The sequence below is a fragment of the Polyergus mexicanus genome, unplaced genomic scaffold, assembly GCF_030449975.1.
Source record: "Polyergus mexicanus isolate NDT 795.1 unplaced genomic scaffold, iyPolMexi1.0 SCAF_22, whole genome shotgun sequence".
Taxonomy (NCBI): Eukaryota; Metazoa; Arthropoda; class Insecta; order Hymenoptera; family Formicidae; genus Polyergus; species Polyergus mexicanus.
In genome coordinates, this window is record NW_027223342.1 from 1425729 (window position 1) to 1444851 (window position 19123).

A 19123-nucleotide genomic window follows, 5' to 3' on the forward strand; every position below is an offset into this window, starting at 1 on the left:
TGTCGCTGATTTATTATCTTTTATTATTCGTATTTATCTGTCTTACGATCTCGCTCATTCTTTCTGCATCACTAATGAAATTACAAACGACAAATGCTGTTTGCTCGGTCAAATTGATTTGATAATTCTATCCGTGTATACATATAATAAGATGAGGAGGAAAAAGCGAGTAATAACGTTTCACGTTATTTTCACGATGTAGCTCGTTTATTCGAATGATAAATCTGTCGAGTGTCCGCCAGCGTATAATCCATCATACCCCTCTCCGCAAGAAGTTCCGACAAATTTCGGTATACGCCGCAATTTCTACAGATTATATTGAATCCGATTAGCCATTGAGATTCGGATCTTGGAAAAGCTCAGGCTAATTCGGAGTCACGCGGCGGCTCAAGCGACAGCGCGCCAGAAGACCTTTACGAAAGCGCGACAGACACGCAGTCGGGGGATTCCCCGACGTCGGGGAACATCCGCGGGGAGACGTCGAACATTGCAAAAGGTGGACCGGCGCGAAGCCACGAGGAAGAGAGAGAGAGAGAGAAAGAAAGGGAAGCCGCGCAGGCGCCGATCCAATGCTCGTGGAGAACGCTCGTCGTCCGCGTGGCGCGAGATAGAACTTGACTTGGTGCTTTTAGTCTTGGCTCGTCCCTTCGTCCATCTCTATCCTTGCCGGGCGAGAGCCGCCCCACGGGGGCGAACTATTGTCCGAGGGGAGATATGTGTCTGAATCGGCCGTGGGAAGAAAGACGGCGGCGCCGATTCCGCTCGATTCTGAACCGGCGAACCGTTGACAAGCGATAAGAGTACCACGCGTCTCTCCCACGTGTCTTCCACGAGTTTGCAGCAACGAAAGTGAGAGCTCATCGGGACAAAGTTAATAAAGTCTCCGACGGAATTTCTCGAAGGTTGTCTTTCGCGTAAACATTCGCAAACAGAAGATAGAAGTTTCAAGTCAAAGAAGGAACAGGAGGTGGACATTATCGGATTTCGATCGATGCCCTTGATCGCGACATGTCGCGGGAGATTCTACCCCGTCGAGAAGCATCCTCGATCGAGACGAACGACGATCGCAGTTCAAAGAAAAGTACTCGCGCTCAGCGTCGATGGCGCATCCTGGCCAGGGCATTGACAGGTTCACCGGAGCCGATCGGCAGCGAGTCCGACGAGGAGGTGTCGGTGAGGCGGTTTACCAGCTTCGGTCTGCTGGAATGCGCGCCGTTGGTGAATGCACCAGCGGACGGCGAGTCCAGCTGGTGCGAGTACTCGGTCCGTCTGGACGGCCGGTCGTACGACGTGCAGATACGTCGAATAAGCAAGTGCTTCACCGCGAGCGAGCTGATCGGCTTCAACAACACCGGCAACGTGTGCGTCTGGCCGTCCGAGGAGTGTCTGGCCTACTATCTGCTGAGGAACCGCGGTCTCTGCCGGAACCGTAGCGTCCTCGAACTCGGCGGCGGGATGAGCTGTCTAGCCGGCGTCCTTGTCGCCAAGTATTGCAATCCCAGTACCGTGACGCTCACGGACGGCAACGTGACCAGCGTTGACAACGTGCGCTGCATCGTCGCCAGGAATGACATGACGTATCTGGTGGATTGCGGCGTCGCGCAATGGGCCCGGGCCGCCAGGGCCCTCAGACAGGCGGCGGTCAATGGCAACCGCGTTAAGGTGAATGCCCACTTCGAGATATCTCTCTCTCTCTCTCTCTTTCTCTCTCTCTCTCGAATTAGTCTGGGATTACTCTCGAAACTGTGAGCGCGCGATTAAAATAGCACGCGCTTAGAACGCGCTTAAATCGACAAACAAGCGAGAATCAATAAGAATTGCATTAGGAATTTTCAAGCTTTATTTCGAGGAGATAGATTGTAGTGTTTTTTTTTTTTTTTTTTTTTTTTTTTTTTTTTTTTTTTTTTTAATTATTCTGGTAAGTTTGGTAATTTATGTATCTAGAAAATTTTCTTCTCTTTTATCGATTATGTCTCTTCTGATCATAGATGATGCGCGATATTTTCTTTTTAAAGTATCATAAATATTAATTCAACATCTTTATTTTCTCAATATGAAACATGTTTTCATTGCTTCTCGATAAGTCGTATTCCATCAGATTGCTGCGAGCGCGTAATAAAACACGCGTGGAAAAAGCATATTCTCAAAGCAACATCGGAGCGATATTGAAGCTTGACGAGAATACTGCAGCAGTAGCACGTGCGGTTACACAAAGAAGCCGGAAATTAAATATTGTAGATATTAATGAAGAGGATATTTTTTTAGCTTTCACATTACGTGGCACGGGCCTATGCCTGTATTAGAATTTACGTTCAATAAAAATCCAATCGCGTCGTTAACCAAGAGTAGAGAATAAATTAATAATTATCGTAAACTATAATAAAAAATATATATCGCGTATCGAAATTTTGTATATAAAACGCATACTTTTTTTTTATTTTTAATCTTTTAAATTTCAAGTAACGTGTACGGATTTTGGGAATGTATCATGGAGATGCGAAAAACATTAAGCATCCGCATTTGTATGAGTTTCGAGGATCTGCAAGTGACATTGGGATTTGAAGGGTCAACCTTGCTAATCGCGGCCGCCAGAATTCAGCGTGGTCATCGGCTCTACGGTTGAATAACGCATCTCGTAAACTCCCAAGTTCGACGTGATCCGCATCGGTGATGAGGACGATGACGACGAGTTCGCTAACCGTCGATACGCCTGGTTTCGCGGTTGCACGTCCTACGCAGCTCGTCATCCAATGAATCATCGCGGTCATCGCGAGTCGATGAATGGAAAAATTGAGGTCTTACGCCGTAAAATAATCGAGAATCGCGATTCTAGAACAGATGGCGATTTGCGATCTCGCGACGACGAGTAATAGTCCGTTATTTTCATACAACGCGAATAAGTTTCCTCGAGGTCGGGAAAATTTAAAGAAACGGGAAACATTCCGACAATTTGATAAAGTGATAAGTTGTAGTAATCTCTTTTAACTTATCACATCTCCGTGAAATATATTGTGGAATAGATACCGTGCGAATAAAATGTTTCACGAAGCACGTGCTAGGACCATAGGGTCACGTAACGGAGACACGTGCTATTGCATATATTTCGAAATACGTCATGATATCATAATACACCTGTCACCTAATTTATCTAGGGAGTATCTTTGAAAACATATATAGAAAGAAAACTTATCTCTAATATAAATTTGAGTTATCCTTCTAATTTATCATGGATAAAAGTTTCATTCATATTTTTAAATCATAAATTAATATTGGAAATTAGTTTTTTATTATAGAATCTTCCTGTATTTAATTAATGTTCAATATACATTTATATATATATATATATATATATATATATATATATATATATATTTGCTATGTATTTCTTATGTAAAATATTTATGAAACTGTTTCAATATCGCTCTATTTTATTAAATTTTTATATTGCATATGCCTAAAAAGGTAAAAAAAGATGGATATAGGTAGATAGAAAATATATATTTCATATATATGTATCCTCCTTTCTCGGGTATAAATGTACCCACATGGAGGTGTAGAATCCCCGCGTGATCCTTGAGATACCCGGGTCGGATATATGGACGCACCACTTGGACATTTCCGGCTAAACCTCAGCTCCATTTCCGGTAGCCTCCATAATGTAGCCTCTGCGTTCTTCCGGTAGCTCGTAACGTTCCGCACGATCTTTTTCATGGGAAATTTCCGCTTGGCCGGGATCGATCATGATTGTGCACCGTCGAAACAAAATCGAAGATTGTTCGAACGATTGATCAAGATCAATTGCAAAAACGAATATTTGAATACTTTACTCGTCTACCTACGCGAAAACTATCTTCGCATTTATCTGAAAAATCTGACGTTGAACTATTGAACTTTTTTTTTCAATGTATCTGACATTCGCAATTGGTTTCTCTAATATTTTTTTTGTTCAGTTTAGTTATTAAAGACCATATATGAGGTTTAATTTGATTCATTCGATTAATTTGATTTTCGTTATTTTATTCGCGAATTTAATTATTTTATTGATCAAGTTAAAAAATATAAATATATCGCGGATAAGCTTCAAAGTACACATTTTTCAGAGATTTATATCCGTTCTCTTCTCGAATCGTTCTTTACGCGAGAGAAGAACATCTTTCAATGGATCTTTCGATCGTACAATGGATTATTTCTTCCGCAATAAAAAAAATATATATATATATATATATAAAATACGTTATTCTTTCACAATATTTTACATGATTATAATATTGTCTTCAGATTACAAGAAATAACAATTCTTATAATTAACTTTTTCGATTTTAATGAGATTTCAAAGATAAAAGTTCTTAGAAAAGAATCATTTCAAAAGTCTTGAAAGGTTGTTTTATTCGAGCCATATCTTACATACAAAGTTTCTTAATACAAAGTTTCCAATTTCCCATGAGTTTGCTAAACTTTTTTTATAAGTACTTTGCAAATGCACGTGACGAATCTTATTCTGCAAATATTATTTGATTTTGATGGAAGCGATACTCGTATTCCGATTTGAATCGATATTCTCGAATACACATACCGGCTTGATCTCATTTCTAGCGCCGGACTGAAATCTGGATTCTTGATTGTAATTTTTCAATGTAGACGCGGACGATCGTCGGCGACGAGGACGAGCGACTGCCTTCGGGTTTTTACGACGTGATTCTGAGCGCAGACTGTCTCTTCTTCGACGACGCCCGATTGGACCTGGTGGAGACGATCTACGGCTGGCTGGCCGACGACGGGGTCGCTTTAGTGATGGCGCCCAGACGTGGCACGACATTCCAGAAGTTTGCCGAGGCGTCGATCAAACGCGGTTTCATAGCACGACAGACGGAATTGTACGACGATACAGTGTGGTCGCGGCATCTGGAGCTGCTGGAAAACAATCCGGAATATTGCCCGGATCTGCACTATCCGGTGTTACTAGAGCTCACGAAGCAGAAGAAGACGCCACCCGGATGATTGAGCTCGATCGACGATGACGAGGACAACCAGCCGGACGGGAATCTCGGCGAGGAATGAAAATGCGTTCGCTAACATGTTTTTTGATACGGACCTTGTTCGCGTACATAGAATTAAGTGAAAAGATTGAATATATCGCGTGAGGAGAGAACACATTCATCCTATAATAAAACATAAAGGTGCATACAAGACTGCCTCCATGTCGTCCAACAATGTCAAGGCCGGTTTTTTATTAGTCATCTGATGAAACGTTTAGCGCTCGCATGCACTTACGGATCGATCTTCCGCTGGTACGCATCGTTCCGCATCGTCGCCGTTATCGGGAAAGTTCTTTAAGGAAGAATTTTTCCGTGCGAGAATCAAGCTTGAACCGATGTCCGACCTACCCTCCGGACCCCTCGTTAATTAACCCCTAAGAGTTTGCGGTAGATATCCGATATTTTATGGATAAATGCGTATATAGCTAAAAGTACAAATATATTGAAATTATATTTGTGCTTTTAAAACATCGGTTTATTTATTTGCACTCAATCGCACATAATTATTTCAACAGAGATATTTATTTTTATTCAGAGCGTGTTTTATAGCGCGAAGATAAACGATGCGCCGTGTGATATAACGAACTATATATAATCCTTCGCTTTAAATTAATCCAAAATATTGCGAGAGGCCCGCAGATATTATTTTTATAGCGGGTGAGACTTTTGGTATCATTTTACATGCAACATATATCTGGAAACATTCTTTAATGGGGCAGAAAAAAATTCAGATTTACGATTATATCTCTAAAATATATTTATATCGTAGCATACATCGGGCGATAAAGATTATATTATAGAATAGAGCCAGGAATTGGTCAAAATGGCCGAAGATTAAATAATATTCAGGGATATTAAATCGGCAACATATATTAATCTTCTAATAATAAGATGTATTTATAAATTACAAATATTTCAAAATAGATCATACTGTCTATTATATCTTATATAATATTCTTCATCCGGGGGGTTGAAATGTGACTCTTAATAGGGAGACTGTTTTTAGACGTACCTGATTTTATATCGAATTGAGAATAGGAACATTGGAAAGACGATTGATGTCATTTATAATACGGCAATGCGATATCGGCAATTTCATCAATCATTGATTAGGATTTCAATTCTAAATAAATGGTTCGAGATACTTCTCGAGTTCCTCATTCTTTGCAGTTGACAGGACCAATCGTGTGAGATCGAAGTATTTGAATACCATTGAAGTATAATTGATAGATTATATCACAGTGTATTCTATTAATTGCGTCAAAAGACATTTCCGTATTCTTGGATAAAGAGAGAGAGAGAGAGAGAGAGAGAGAGAGAGAGAGAGAGAGAGAGAGAGAGAGAGAGAGAAAAGTATCAATATTATCAATTAAGAATTAACGCTATTTGGGTCCAAAAATAAAGCGAAGCCGGGTAGAAGCAGAATATTAATGATTGCCAATTCAGCGATGTAGACGCTGGATCCAAACGTAAATAAAATATTAGTTGTTATGCTTGTTACTGTAGACACAGATATACATAGATCGTTATAATCGAAACAATGTAATCGCAGGATAATTTTAAGACTTATAAAAGAGTGATTCTTAGAGAGGTCGATTTTGTCTTGGTTACATTGTATATTGTATGTGTGATGGTTTATTTATTTATTTATTAAGAAATTCTCGTATGTATAACTTTGTGACAAAATAATTCTCAAGTATTTCTTAAGTATATCTCGCGTTCTAAGAGAAAAAAACAAAAAAAAAAAAAACAAAAAAAAACAAACAAAAAACATTTTACCTCAAAGGACCAATCTATACGTATACATAGTTAAAAATCTAGTCAACAGAATTGCCAAACTCCCACTCATACGTACCTCCTTACATGGTTTTAGTGTCCATAAAATCTCTCTCTACTCGTATAAAAATAGGATTGTAATTAATAGCAGCAATTAAATTATTATATTACGGAATAAAAAATTAATTTCATGAAAAAATCGATCATGTTTTTTTTCAATGTCCAATCGTCTTTCCCCAGCAATCTTCCAGAGATTAAAATTGTTATAATTGTTGTAGTGGTTTTTTTTTTTTTTTTTTTTTTTTTTTTTTTTTTTTTTTTATCCGCGTGGTCAGATGGGGAATTTATGGAATCTTCGCGAGAGAGCCATTTGTGTACATGTGCGTATAGAAGAATCTTCCTAGTAATAAATTATTTTCACATAAAATGTCGCGTTTTTTTTTCTCATACACTTACGGAGATAATACAATTGTCACGTTATGTTTGCGCCGCGTGACGATAAAAACGCCATTGACGAATCTACAACGATGCGATTATGTCAGAATAAATAATATTGTTTAACGCTCGTCGAACACATCCTGCTTTTCTCTGTCTGTCGCGTAATAGTTATATTTGCCCGTCTCGATTCCGTCTGTATAATCGACTATGTACGTAAGTACATTCGTCTTCTCTTCCTCTTTCTGCACATTTGCCAGAATCTGACGCAATCATCGCCTGGATTTGTCCGCTTGGTTTCTAGCGTCAAGTTAGATTGAGTCAGGTGTTTCTAAGAAGTTTTTAAAAGGCACGTATTTTCAGTCTATAGTTTTGACTTTACATTGATAATTTACGTTGCGATTTATGTAACGTATCAGACATCCCAGAATAAAGCAAAATATCCAATAATAGATCACTAGATTTCTAGAATTATTAGTCAGTATATTCGAGCAGAGAATCTTTTTTCATCTATCAGAGTAAAATATTTAAGTTTCAGTATTTAAAACGAAATAAAAACGTTGCACTTTCTATATTTTGCACAATCTATAATTAAACTCAGTATCGGAATTGATAATTATAATAAAATTCCAAATTGACGAAACAAAACGAAGCTAATAACGGAAAAAAAATTTTCACTGAATTAAATATAATACCTATTGAACATTTATTAATTTTGCTAATAAGTACAAAGATCTTAATTTGCAGGTTTGATCTGATTTAAAAGTTACATCTGATTGCTGAAATATAAAAATGGAAATTCTGATAAATGGTTGCGATTAGCAAATGCGTTTCGTAACGAATGATACAGCAGAATATAAATCGCTCGGGAAAGCAAAATCAATCTCAAGAACGAGTGTCGAGTATACCGTTCGCTAATTTATTTTATCATCTGCGAAATGTGTTATATGTACGTTATATTTTGGCTTAACATGTTATTTCGTGTAATGTGCGATATGAAGTTATAAGTTCGCTCGCTCTATATTCGGTGTTTATGCAGAATTCGTCTCGTTAGATTATATCTTTACGTTTACTGCTTATTTTAGGACTATTGACACTTGTCGGAGACGAAAAGATATCTTCGAGTAAGAGCACAATTTTTCCGCGTGACGACTATATCTGCGTTATAAAGTCACATATTTTTTAAAAAGTATGCAAATATTTCAACATGTTATTTCATTTAAATGTATTTCGAAACAGATACCAATTGAGATATGTCATTATCGATACGTAATTAACTGGTGCGATATTAAGATACTATTGTCATGTTACTGATGTTTAGTCACGACTAATCGCGATGTAATATCTTAGGGTCGATGCATACTATTTTTAGGCCTGAACGTTTCATGTTGTCACGCTTACAGCACTCGTAATTATTTTCACCGCCGTGGTAGAGCTATAAAAAGGGAGAACACGCGTCAGCGATTCGTTTATATAATTAGATACTTTTTCCGTCGCGCGGCCTCATTAAAATCAAATTATATAACTATAAGTGCGTGCATCCGGGTTGATCGATTGCGGTAAATAAATTTCCATTGCGTCCACACAGTGGCCCCCACGCTGAGAATAGATTTTTAACCTGACTATACGATATTTTTAAGTACGTAAGTGCTCTCGCCGCCCAAGCCCAAATACTGCATCGCCCAACAAAGGAAACAGCTGATCGGGATCGACGTTAAAGAGCTTCTTATAAGCATTCCTTCGACAAAAACCCCGGAATGTATTAATCGCAATGTCATTAGTCAACGTTCGCTATATTTAATCTCACATTTAGCAACAGCGATTATTTAATTTTAAATGGAACGAATATTTCAATTATTACTGATATTAATTTAGCGCGAAAGAATTTGAATTAAATATTACGCGTGAAAATTTTCCGTAACGGGAAATTCATGGATTAAACCATGCACGGAAAAATCAGTTTCGGAATAACTAATAATTGCTTTTCGGGCAATAAAATCAATAGAGAGATATACTGTTGGGAAATAATATTAAATTAAAATTAAAATAATAATCTTTATATACAATCATATAATGTAATCTGTATGCTTTATAAATTTTAAATTTGTTCAAGAGTGTTGACTCACGGAATTATATTTTACCGAAACAGTAGTTGGCTCATCTTTACGCGCCATAGCCTCGATTCATTAAATAGCTAAGATACCATCAGAAAATTCGAAGCTAGAGGTGTGAAAATATAACGTGAGGATTATTAACGTGCGAAATGGGATATCGCGAGGAGATCTTTGTAAGGAGGTCAAAACGTCTATAGGGAAACTGCAACGACTCTGTCGCGAGCTCGTTAAGAAGGCCGTTTTATTGGACACACAACGACCATCAGTTTTTTTTTCTCGCACGACGCGATGCAAATAATACAAACTTAAAGTTCGCAGCCATCGTTGCGCGTTTGCATAATTTCCAACATAAATTTCCCTCCACGAAACTTTCCCGCTGGTATCTTCGCGCTTGGCACTGCAACGTTAAACAACCGTTCGGTTATTTTACGGCCGACAGATTCGGCCAAAGTAACGGCCGCCTCTGTATGGCTTTATATATTTTACGAAGCTCATCAGTATATTGTGTGATCAACTTGTATCTTACATTATACTTCTCTCGTAAAAATATAGATTTATCTTTTTATTTTAATGCGATGAATCTTTTTATTTTATATTGTATTTTTATATAATAATTTTAAATTTAAAACTATGCTTTAAAACAAAAGCGGAATTAAATTAAAGATTATCTTTCTCTTTCTCTCTCTCTCTCTCTCTCTCTCTCTCTCTCTCTCTCTTTTTTATTTATATAATTTTAATACTTAAAATATTTTAAGTAGTTAGTGTTTATGGAGCCAATTTTTAAAGATTAGAAGTGTCACTATCGCTGTAATTCTTTAAAATTGCTAGAATATCAGTATTTCTTCTACGCCCGTATGTCTGAAATTCGTCAACAATTGGAGAGATGATGATTCATGGAAAATAATTTTTATGATTGGCAACAAGCAGCGCTAATATTTATTACTAAGACAGACGCTAATGGATGCAAAACGTAAATAAAACAATCGCGGCTTTCCATGTTTTCGGGATATCGCAAAAAAATGGAACTTGATTAGCGGAATTGAATGGCGCCACGTGTTAATAATATTTATTTCGACATCGAACCCTTATTTAAACGCCCGTGTAACATGTATAAACGTAACGTCGAGAAATACTCCAGAAATAACACGGCATGGGCCCTTCGACGAACGGCTGCCGATTATTTTACGACCATCCTTGTTTCGTCTCGCAGCCGGGACTAATTGGACTGCCTTTATATGAAAGGAGCCCCAAATGCGTTTTTTTTCTTTTTTTAAGTTTATCTTATCAAAACTTTAGTTCTTTCCCTTAATGATAAAAATTACAAACTTACGACAAATGACCGCGTTCCCATCGAGTTACGTGAAATAAAAAATTCGACTGAGTTCAGACTCGCGATAGAATTTAATTAAAAGATTACTGGTTGTTGGTTTTATCTAGAAATTTAGTATCATATACAGTTAAGTTTCACTATCTTTTCGTCCACCGTTTCCCAGGCGCATTGTTACGAGGCGCATCATTTCAAGGCGCATCGTTCTATGGGTACAGTTTACAATTTTGGAACGAAACCGTTTTCCACCCCCATCCCCCCCTCTCACCCCGGGTGTCTCTTATCTCGCTCGAATTATACACCATTACAGTAAATTCCGTTCCCACGCACAATTCCGGAACGTCGCAGGACATTGGATAAACCGTCTAGCTTATTCCTGCTGAGATCGCAATTTATACAGATATGAGATTACACTCACTGACGATTTCGCGAAAAAGCAGAGCAATCGATCAACTGAATTTGCATGCTAAAATTACGTTATGCCGTTCAAACTGCAATTTGCAAAAAAAAAAAAAAAAAAAAAAAAAAATAGTGAACACGGTGTTTCTTAATTAATAAAGTGTGACGTTGAAATTATTTTGTCTTATTTAGATGTATTTCGAAGAACTGACTTGGCAGTTGTCCTGATTTTTCGATACATTTTTTACTCAATTTTCTCGATCTTTTTCTCGGTTTTCGACTATTTTCTAGCAATTATTCCGCATAATTATTATCATTGTCTTAACGCTGATCAATTATTCGTAATTTTCGACGTTTTCAATGAGATTCTTCGCGTCGAACAATTTCCAACGAGTGCATACGTCATTATTTGCATTGTTACGACCTATAAACCTATATATCGACAGAACGCGATTGCGCGGGACGTTAAGTGACGTTGATTGTTATCAATGAATGCGCGATGATGCTCATCGACGACATACATTATCCTGAAATACCGCTTATCATTGCTTGCGGATTTAATATTTACGTGCGCTACATATATGCACGCATATTATCTACAATACGCAAGGGATGCATATAAACGCATTTCAATAATACAATCTTGCATGATAATGAAAGACATTTTTATGTCGCAATTTAATTTTTCTTTTCCCTTTTGTTTTCTGCAACATCCTGCAACATCCTTAATTACGTATATACATATCTTTTTTTAATCACGGCACATCTTTTTTTAACATAATAAAGAGTAAAAAGTCTTTTATACATTTTTTACATATAATTAGACGCGATTATGAATGCAAATCATTTTATAAATAGGACCCAATGTGTGGAACTTTTATTCGTTTTCGAGACTAATTTATCCGAATAATTTATCCGGATTGTTGAGAAGTTTTCCTCTAGTACCTATTAAATTAAGCAGGAATCGAAGTTCGAAATCCCTTTATCTCTCGTGTGCATCATCCCGATTGAGATATGTGTTCGCGGATTCTAACGGGCATTCTATTCTAACCGAGTCACTTGCTCCTGACAAGTAGCGATGATATATAAAGATATTTATATGCCATAAGTGCTCTTCTCTCTCTCTCTCTCTCTCTCTCTCTCTCTCTCTCTCTCTCTCTTTTCTTTCTTTCTTCCCATGGAAAAAGTTCCGAAGAACAAAAACACCGAATGAAAGGCCGGGTGTGGAAACGACAGTGCAATTCGTGCACATGCGCTACGATATATATGTATACAGGACATTAAAAAAAAAAGTTACGAATTTTCTCTCACTTATAAATCATTGTCGAAATCGGAATCTATCCGCTAGAAAATTTGGCGTGTTTTATTTCACTCTGGAAAATAAATAAGCGCAAGTTTCTTTTATCGAAATCTATTTAAAAAATTATATAGATAAGTATAATAACTTTATTATCTATTTTTGTATCTGAGAAAAAAACATGAACTGATACAATTGTTATACACGTATATTTAATTTGTTCATATTCCAGTCAAAATATGCATTTTTGATACGTCCCATATAGTTGCCATATATACAATCGCATAATAGTAAACGATGTCGATATATATATAAGGTGGACAACTTCATTCGTACGTCGTATAGTTTATCGATTTCTATACATGAAGCTCTTTTTAACAATGCCTCATAGTGACGCACGCGTTATGCGTATCAGATACACGCTCATATGTATATGCACATATAACTACGTGAAAATGTTTAATTAATTCTTTTTAAAAATACGGACAGAAAGATGAAACTTTAATTCTGGTAAAATATTATAATACATACACAAAACTCATGATTAAAAATTATTTATATATAGTAAAAAGATAAAATGTTTATTCAATCTTTTTGTATACCATACGTCATATACAATTCTGACATATACATATATATTTCTGATAATGATAACAAGTTAAATACAATGTTGATCGAGGTCATTTTTGCAGTCTACGCTTGTGTATCAAATGCATTGGCGCACTTTGCAAAGAGAAATTGGAAACTGTTTACTATCGAACGAGACAAAATTAGAACAATGTACCCCCTTTTTTACTGTAACCATGATATACTGCGCCGTCTCATAGCAACAATTGTTCTGCCAACATTGTGTCGTTTGGTAAATTTTCCGCACGAAAACACACGAAAATAACGTATTTCGTATTTTGCCGCAAGTCACGCGAAATCTGCAGCCACATTGTTAATTGATCAATGGCACGAGGTTATAATCTCTGTGCGTTTGTTTCATTTTACTTTAATTAACATAGATTATTTTATCCTCAGGAGAAAAAGAGAATAGAAAATCCGTATGCATCATGATAACAAGTTCATATAACGGATTTCAAATAAATCTGCGAAAGATGAATTTTATTCGTTGTACGGTAATTTAAAATTTTTAAAAATTTTATTTTCTTTTGTTGTCCAAGTTTGTATATCTTCTTAAAGCTCAGAGGATCAGACGCAATATAGCAGGATGAGTTATCTTCACGCACAAAAACTTTTAATCTATTTTAATCTTCAGTTCTGACGGTGTCTACAAGAGATCAAGTTTCCCTTTTTTTTCGCGTGATGTTTAATTTATGAAACGTCACTTGTAAATTTCGAACATGAAAGAGTGCTAGTACGATTAAGGATTGTTTCTTTATTTGAGCTTTTGCTCGATCTGTGTCATAATGTGACAATAATTTATCGTTGTCTGTTATGGAAATAAATATTCATAATAATTCTTTAATGAAAATTTGAAAAACGAAAAGTATGCGTTTTCGAAAAATTAGCTATGCTAAACTGTGCCGCTACGGCATATGTGTTAAAAGGATATAAAAGAAAGGTTTTTTTTTCCGACATACGTGAGGCGATTTATACATGTCTGTCGTACGATCTATTGCAAAAAGCTACGCTTGTAAAAGTTCAAATTGATATAATCTGTATAAATACAGATTTTGCGAGATACATTTTACCATATATAATAATAATAGTTTATTTCAGCTTCACGCCAAGAAAGGGACTTGGTTTATAATTTTTCCTATTCATTCATCCATACTTCCCTAGCCGTCCATGATAAACCTATATATTGCCTTATACTAATATAAATACTATTTACTAATTCACATATTAATATAAATCCAACATAAACATAAAGCATATATAATCTTATACATTTTACCATGGTATGTAGAACGAAAAATTAAACTCATCGAAATAATTTCCCCCCGAATTTAGTTATATAAAAGACATCTGAGTATCTGAATCAATATATTTATTTATCAAATATCATTTGATAATCGTAAAGCAATTTTTTACGATTAATCAAGCCACATTTCTCAGAACGATAATTTACGATCACACTGCGATGTAATAAAATCGAAACTTTTGAGAAGTCTATTCTTCGATCTATAATGAACTATAAATTTTCGGGAACCTTGATCTCAACGAGCATTCTGAAATTCATGTCTAACAAGAAGAGGGTTGAAACGAGTAACGCGAAGAGTGATTTCGAAACGTAAACCTGTCGAAAATATCTGGATGTACGACAGCGGGCAAACGTCGAAGCGTCGAACGTTAACTAGCTGCCAAAGCAAACAGCAGTGGACCAACACGATCCCGGGATTCGCGAACGTGTTTTCAATTTTTAACACCGACGAGATTCACCATGTCTGTGGACTTTTATCTGTTTAGATTTGATTTCAGTATAATATTACTTAGTGCTATCTTGATTTAATAATTATTTTTATGTTGTTGTATGTCACAAATAAGATTTATTATCTAACGGCGCAAAATATCATATATTAATCATTTTTATTTTATCAATCATTTTTCCAGATTTTTTTATTTTTGTAAATTCAGGTTATCTCTCATTTTTGGTATTAAAATTTCATTCAAAATATTTTAGACTAAGAAAAATAGTAATATATAATGTTAAAATATATACAATGTTAAAAGAATGTTTTACACGATTTACGAACGCGTCTCTTTTCGAATTACCCTCGGGTATCAAAATGAGAGAATAATATGTAGTTTTTACTCGTTAGAATTTTTTACATAAAATTCGATAACGATGGCGCATAGCGAAATTTATGGGGGTTTTATTCAAGAGAATTGCCTCTCTCTCTCTCTCTCTCTCTCTCTCTCTCTCTCTTTTCCGACAATGTCATTTGCATAAAATCTACGGTGCTATCGCGCTCTGAATTTCACGGTGTTTTTTGTTAGTACGAAATTCGCCTTCAAGCCATAAGCACAATCATAAGTGGATTTCGCAGCCTTACTCAGCATTACCGAGTAAGAATTAGTTTTTCTTCGTGCGAAAATTCACATGGTCTAACGTAAGAAAACGTGATTTGTCTTCTCGCCGATTGTTTCAGAGCCGACATTGTTCACTTGGAAGTAACTAAGCAGTTAAGCAAGTTCCATTTATTTCTTGAGTCGATTTATCTCTCAAGAGCCATTACGACGCATAGGCTCTAAAAAAAATCGCATCCCGCCGTGAAAATGTCGTCCTTATTAATAGAACATGTTTTTTTTAGAGTATGTGATCTTTGATATCGCTAATTAAAGGATGATATATCGATAGTCGCTTTAAATATTGTATATCGATTTATGATTTTTTGTTTCGTCCTATTATTATTGCTTTTGCGATATTTATATAATCGGGCTTGTTCTTTAGCAAGCTATTGTTCCGAGCTATAAGTCTGAGCTATTCTGAAGCCAATTAAACTTTGTCGGTTCATCTATAAACGAAGAACAGAGTCGCATAAAAATAACTATGCGCATAATGGCTGTAAATGTGCATCATAGCGGCCAAATCAAGGGCACAATCTCGGCATTGTCGTCGGCAACCAACGGCATTTATAAGCACGAGCACGTGAATAGCATCGGATGTAAAATCATTGTTTTTGTCCGATAAATCCGAGCGATGCTTCGTCCAAATTGTTGTTGGCCAACGCGTAATCGCCAATAAATTCACTTTGACGCAATCTCTACAAGAATATGTATACCTCAGATTTTATTTAAAGACCATATCGTGTTGTCTTTACACGATACAATATTATTCATCTATATGTAATATTTTATTTCCATGTTATAAGAAAAATATCGAGGTGACAAGATTTATCAACTTTATTATTTGATATAATATTCTCTGATTTATTAGGCAAAAATATGCGTGGTTTCTATTGATTATAAATTTCGATACTTTTAATATAACTTGAAAAGGATAAAGTGGGGGTGTGGAAACATATGTTAGCAGTGTGTGCATCGAGTATACGCGGTTTTATTCTGGTACAATGCAAGGAAGCGAGGATGCAAGGAATGTTGGAGAGGATGTTGGCGAATTCTCTATTGCTGTGTATATGTGATTGTTTGGCCGCCTCAAATAATGATGCGACGCGATTCTCCGAAGGGATGCGGAATCGTGTCGGGAAATCGCGCACACAACTGTCCCGACGACCGCCACTATTAATAATAGCTCGTATTAATAGTGACTCGCCGCGCTCTATGTATAGACTGTATGTAGAACTAGACTTGCCTCGTTATCCGCAAGCTGCTTATGGACACGCGTCATTAGCGTACTTTGTGGGCACTGTGCTAACAATAAGATACGTATAACAAGATCTCGGCGATACTGTTGCAGGCAATAGCGATTTCGTTCTCTATGAGACGTTGAATTTGATACGGTTTATCTAACTGAGATTGTCGCGGTGCATCTGTCTTTTAGTAAAATAAATTGGTAACGCGTTGAGAAGATTGCCGTTTCGTCTCTAAAACATGAGAATTATAATTAGACTGCTTTTAAGAGAGCTAAGCTAAGTCTCTAAAATATCAAGAGATTAATACTGGCCTGTTATATTGAAAACATGTGTTACATAATTTTATAAATAACGGCGCGATATTTTAACGATCATACATTTATCATACATCGCGCGACGAGATTTATGCCGATAAATTCCAAATGTGCGTTTTGACAATCATTGATTTATATCCGTTGAACGCAATCTGGGAACCTGTTGCGTCGCAACAATGCACGCAGCCGCATTCGCACAAAAGCGGATTTACGGTGACACGTTTGACAGCCTCTGCGCGCATACGTATGTACAAGTACATCAGTCCAAGTTATGCTACGGCGTGCACGTGAAAGCAACGGTGCATGATAGATGTGATAGACCGCCGGCTCTCGGGGGATGACGGAGGATCGCCAAAGGAGGGGTGTATTCCTACATTGGAAATCGGCCAATGGCCGTGTGCCTTGAAACCTTATGTATTGATCTTACCTAATTTCGTTCTAACGTCGCCCTAATTCATCTGCGATGTGTGATTATTTCATGCGATGTTGTGCCACGTGTTTGGAATCACTCATTAAAATCGCTGGTCTAAATTTCAGACTGTTGTAATGTCAAAGATCATTAAGAAAATAAAGATGACAATATAAGTATGGCAAAGATTTAAAAAAAGAAACAGATAGTCTCTCGCAAAATTATCGTATTGTCAAAAATTTATTTCTATATGATACAAATTTTGGAACGCATATATCTGAATGGAATGACGAGAAAACAATTATATCGAGAGATTACATACTTTTTGTTTATATTAATAAAAATAACCTTATGTAATTATACAACATCCGCGCTTTATACGGTGTCGTATCTTTTTGATAAATATGTTTGATAGATATGTCATTTAGGTTCAATTATTGTTAATCTGACAACAATGATGTGTAACGAAACACTGTGTAATCGATTTACACCACGGGGATTAATCCACCCTTGAGATATCCACAATAATTCGATGAATATTTATTGACCATTTATTGATATTATTAGGCGAAATCTATTTGTTTATCTGGTATACAGATACCGAAATTTCCTCATAGCACGATGCGACTTATTTTACGTACACAGTTCAGAAAAATTATCATCAATCTCTTTGTATTAATACAGTCACTATTTTAGGATACATTTAAACAAGATTGAGTTTTAATCAAATTTCTTATAATTTTATATTATAATATCATTCATGAAAATTTTGATAATCGGTGAAGGATTGCGTTGTTATTAATTTTAAAAATAGAAGTGAAAGTTTTTATTTTTTAATAAGAGGAGAGTAGGGGAATATTGTATAAAGTTTTTTAAAGTCACTGTTTATTATTATCTACGTTTATCCTTGACGCTGTTTTCATTACTGTTGCTTCGTTACAATTGAATTGAATCGTGCATAAAATACCAGTTAGAGAATATCGATAAAATATTAATAGAGCATAGCGCAAGGAATACCTATAATAGAAACGAATGCCTTTGAGATATGTTTATTGTCAATGCGAATTTCTGCGGCAAAATCTTTTGACACAGCAACAGGTTGGAACTTTTATTCGTGTGACTCTCCGGCAGGTAATTCGACAGAAACAAAAACGAAGTAAATTAATTTCTTCAACCATCGAAGATTGATGTCAAGATTGAGATTGACGCCAGTTAATGTGATCGGATAATTTCTATCATTTCTTCCTTTTTTTTATCACAAAACATGTGATTCTAAATATTTACGTGAGATTGATAAGTTTAGTTTATGTTTTTAATTTTTTAATTTAACAATTAATTGCATTTATGCAGAAGATATTATTAAATCATAATCTTTTATTAAATAAAACTGATTAGTTTCAATATTGATATTAATACTTTAGAAACGTAAAGAAAAGGCTTGCAATTTTGATAATTTCAACTAGTTTTCTCTCTTAAAAATTTTGTAAATTAAAGTTCACATAATTATATATACAACAAATATGAATAAAGGCGCTATTGCGAATTTGATCGTGATTAGAATAATTCCCATTTAAAAATATCCGCGTTCGCACATCTTGGCAAAATTACGGAGCCACTTTTAACTCGCTTCCCAACCTGAACTCTTCTTGTACTAATAATGAGACGTAGTTCCTCTCTTAATTGGCAGCTTCTAATTGAAGCTCGATTTTCCCAAGAATGTATTCGAATGTTTCTTCAACTACGACATTTCCGTT

At 36.1% G+C, this 19123-nt stretch overlaps 2 protein-coding genes across 2 annotated transcripts in view; both read left to right on the forward strand.

The window, feature by feature from the left end:
* LOC138942429 (WW domain-binding protein 4) overlaps positions 1-19123 on the forward strand; it is a 31513-nt gene that overhangs the window by 8639 nt on the left and 3751 nt on the right. The gene's annotated exons all lie outside the window — the stretch shown is intronic.
* LOC138942431 (calmodulin-lysine N-methyltransferase) lies at positions 63-7088 on the forward strand. Its single transcript, XM_070312661.1, has 2 exons — positions 63-1662; positions 4639-7088. Exons 1-2 carry the CDS (start codon positions 1009-1011, stop codon positions 4996-4998), a joined length of 1014 nt encoding a protein of 337 aa, XP_070168762.1. The 5' UTR covers positions 63-1008; the 3' UTR covers positions 4999-7088.

Excerpts from the sequence above, each read along its gene's own strand:
- LOC138942431 (XM_070312661.1), top strand. The coding sequence starts at position 1,009 with ATGTCGCGGGAGATTCTACCCCGTCGAGAAGCATCCTCGATCGAGACG. Across the intron at positions 1,663-4,638 it reads TCAATGGCAACCGCGTTAAG|ACGCGGACGATCGTCGGCGA; the intron begins GTGAATGCCCAC and ends TTTTCAATGTAG.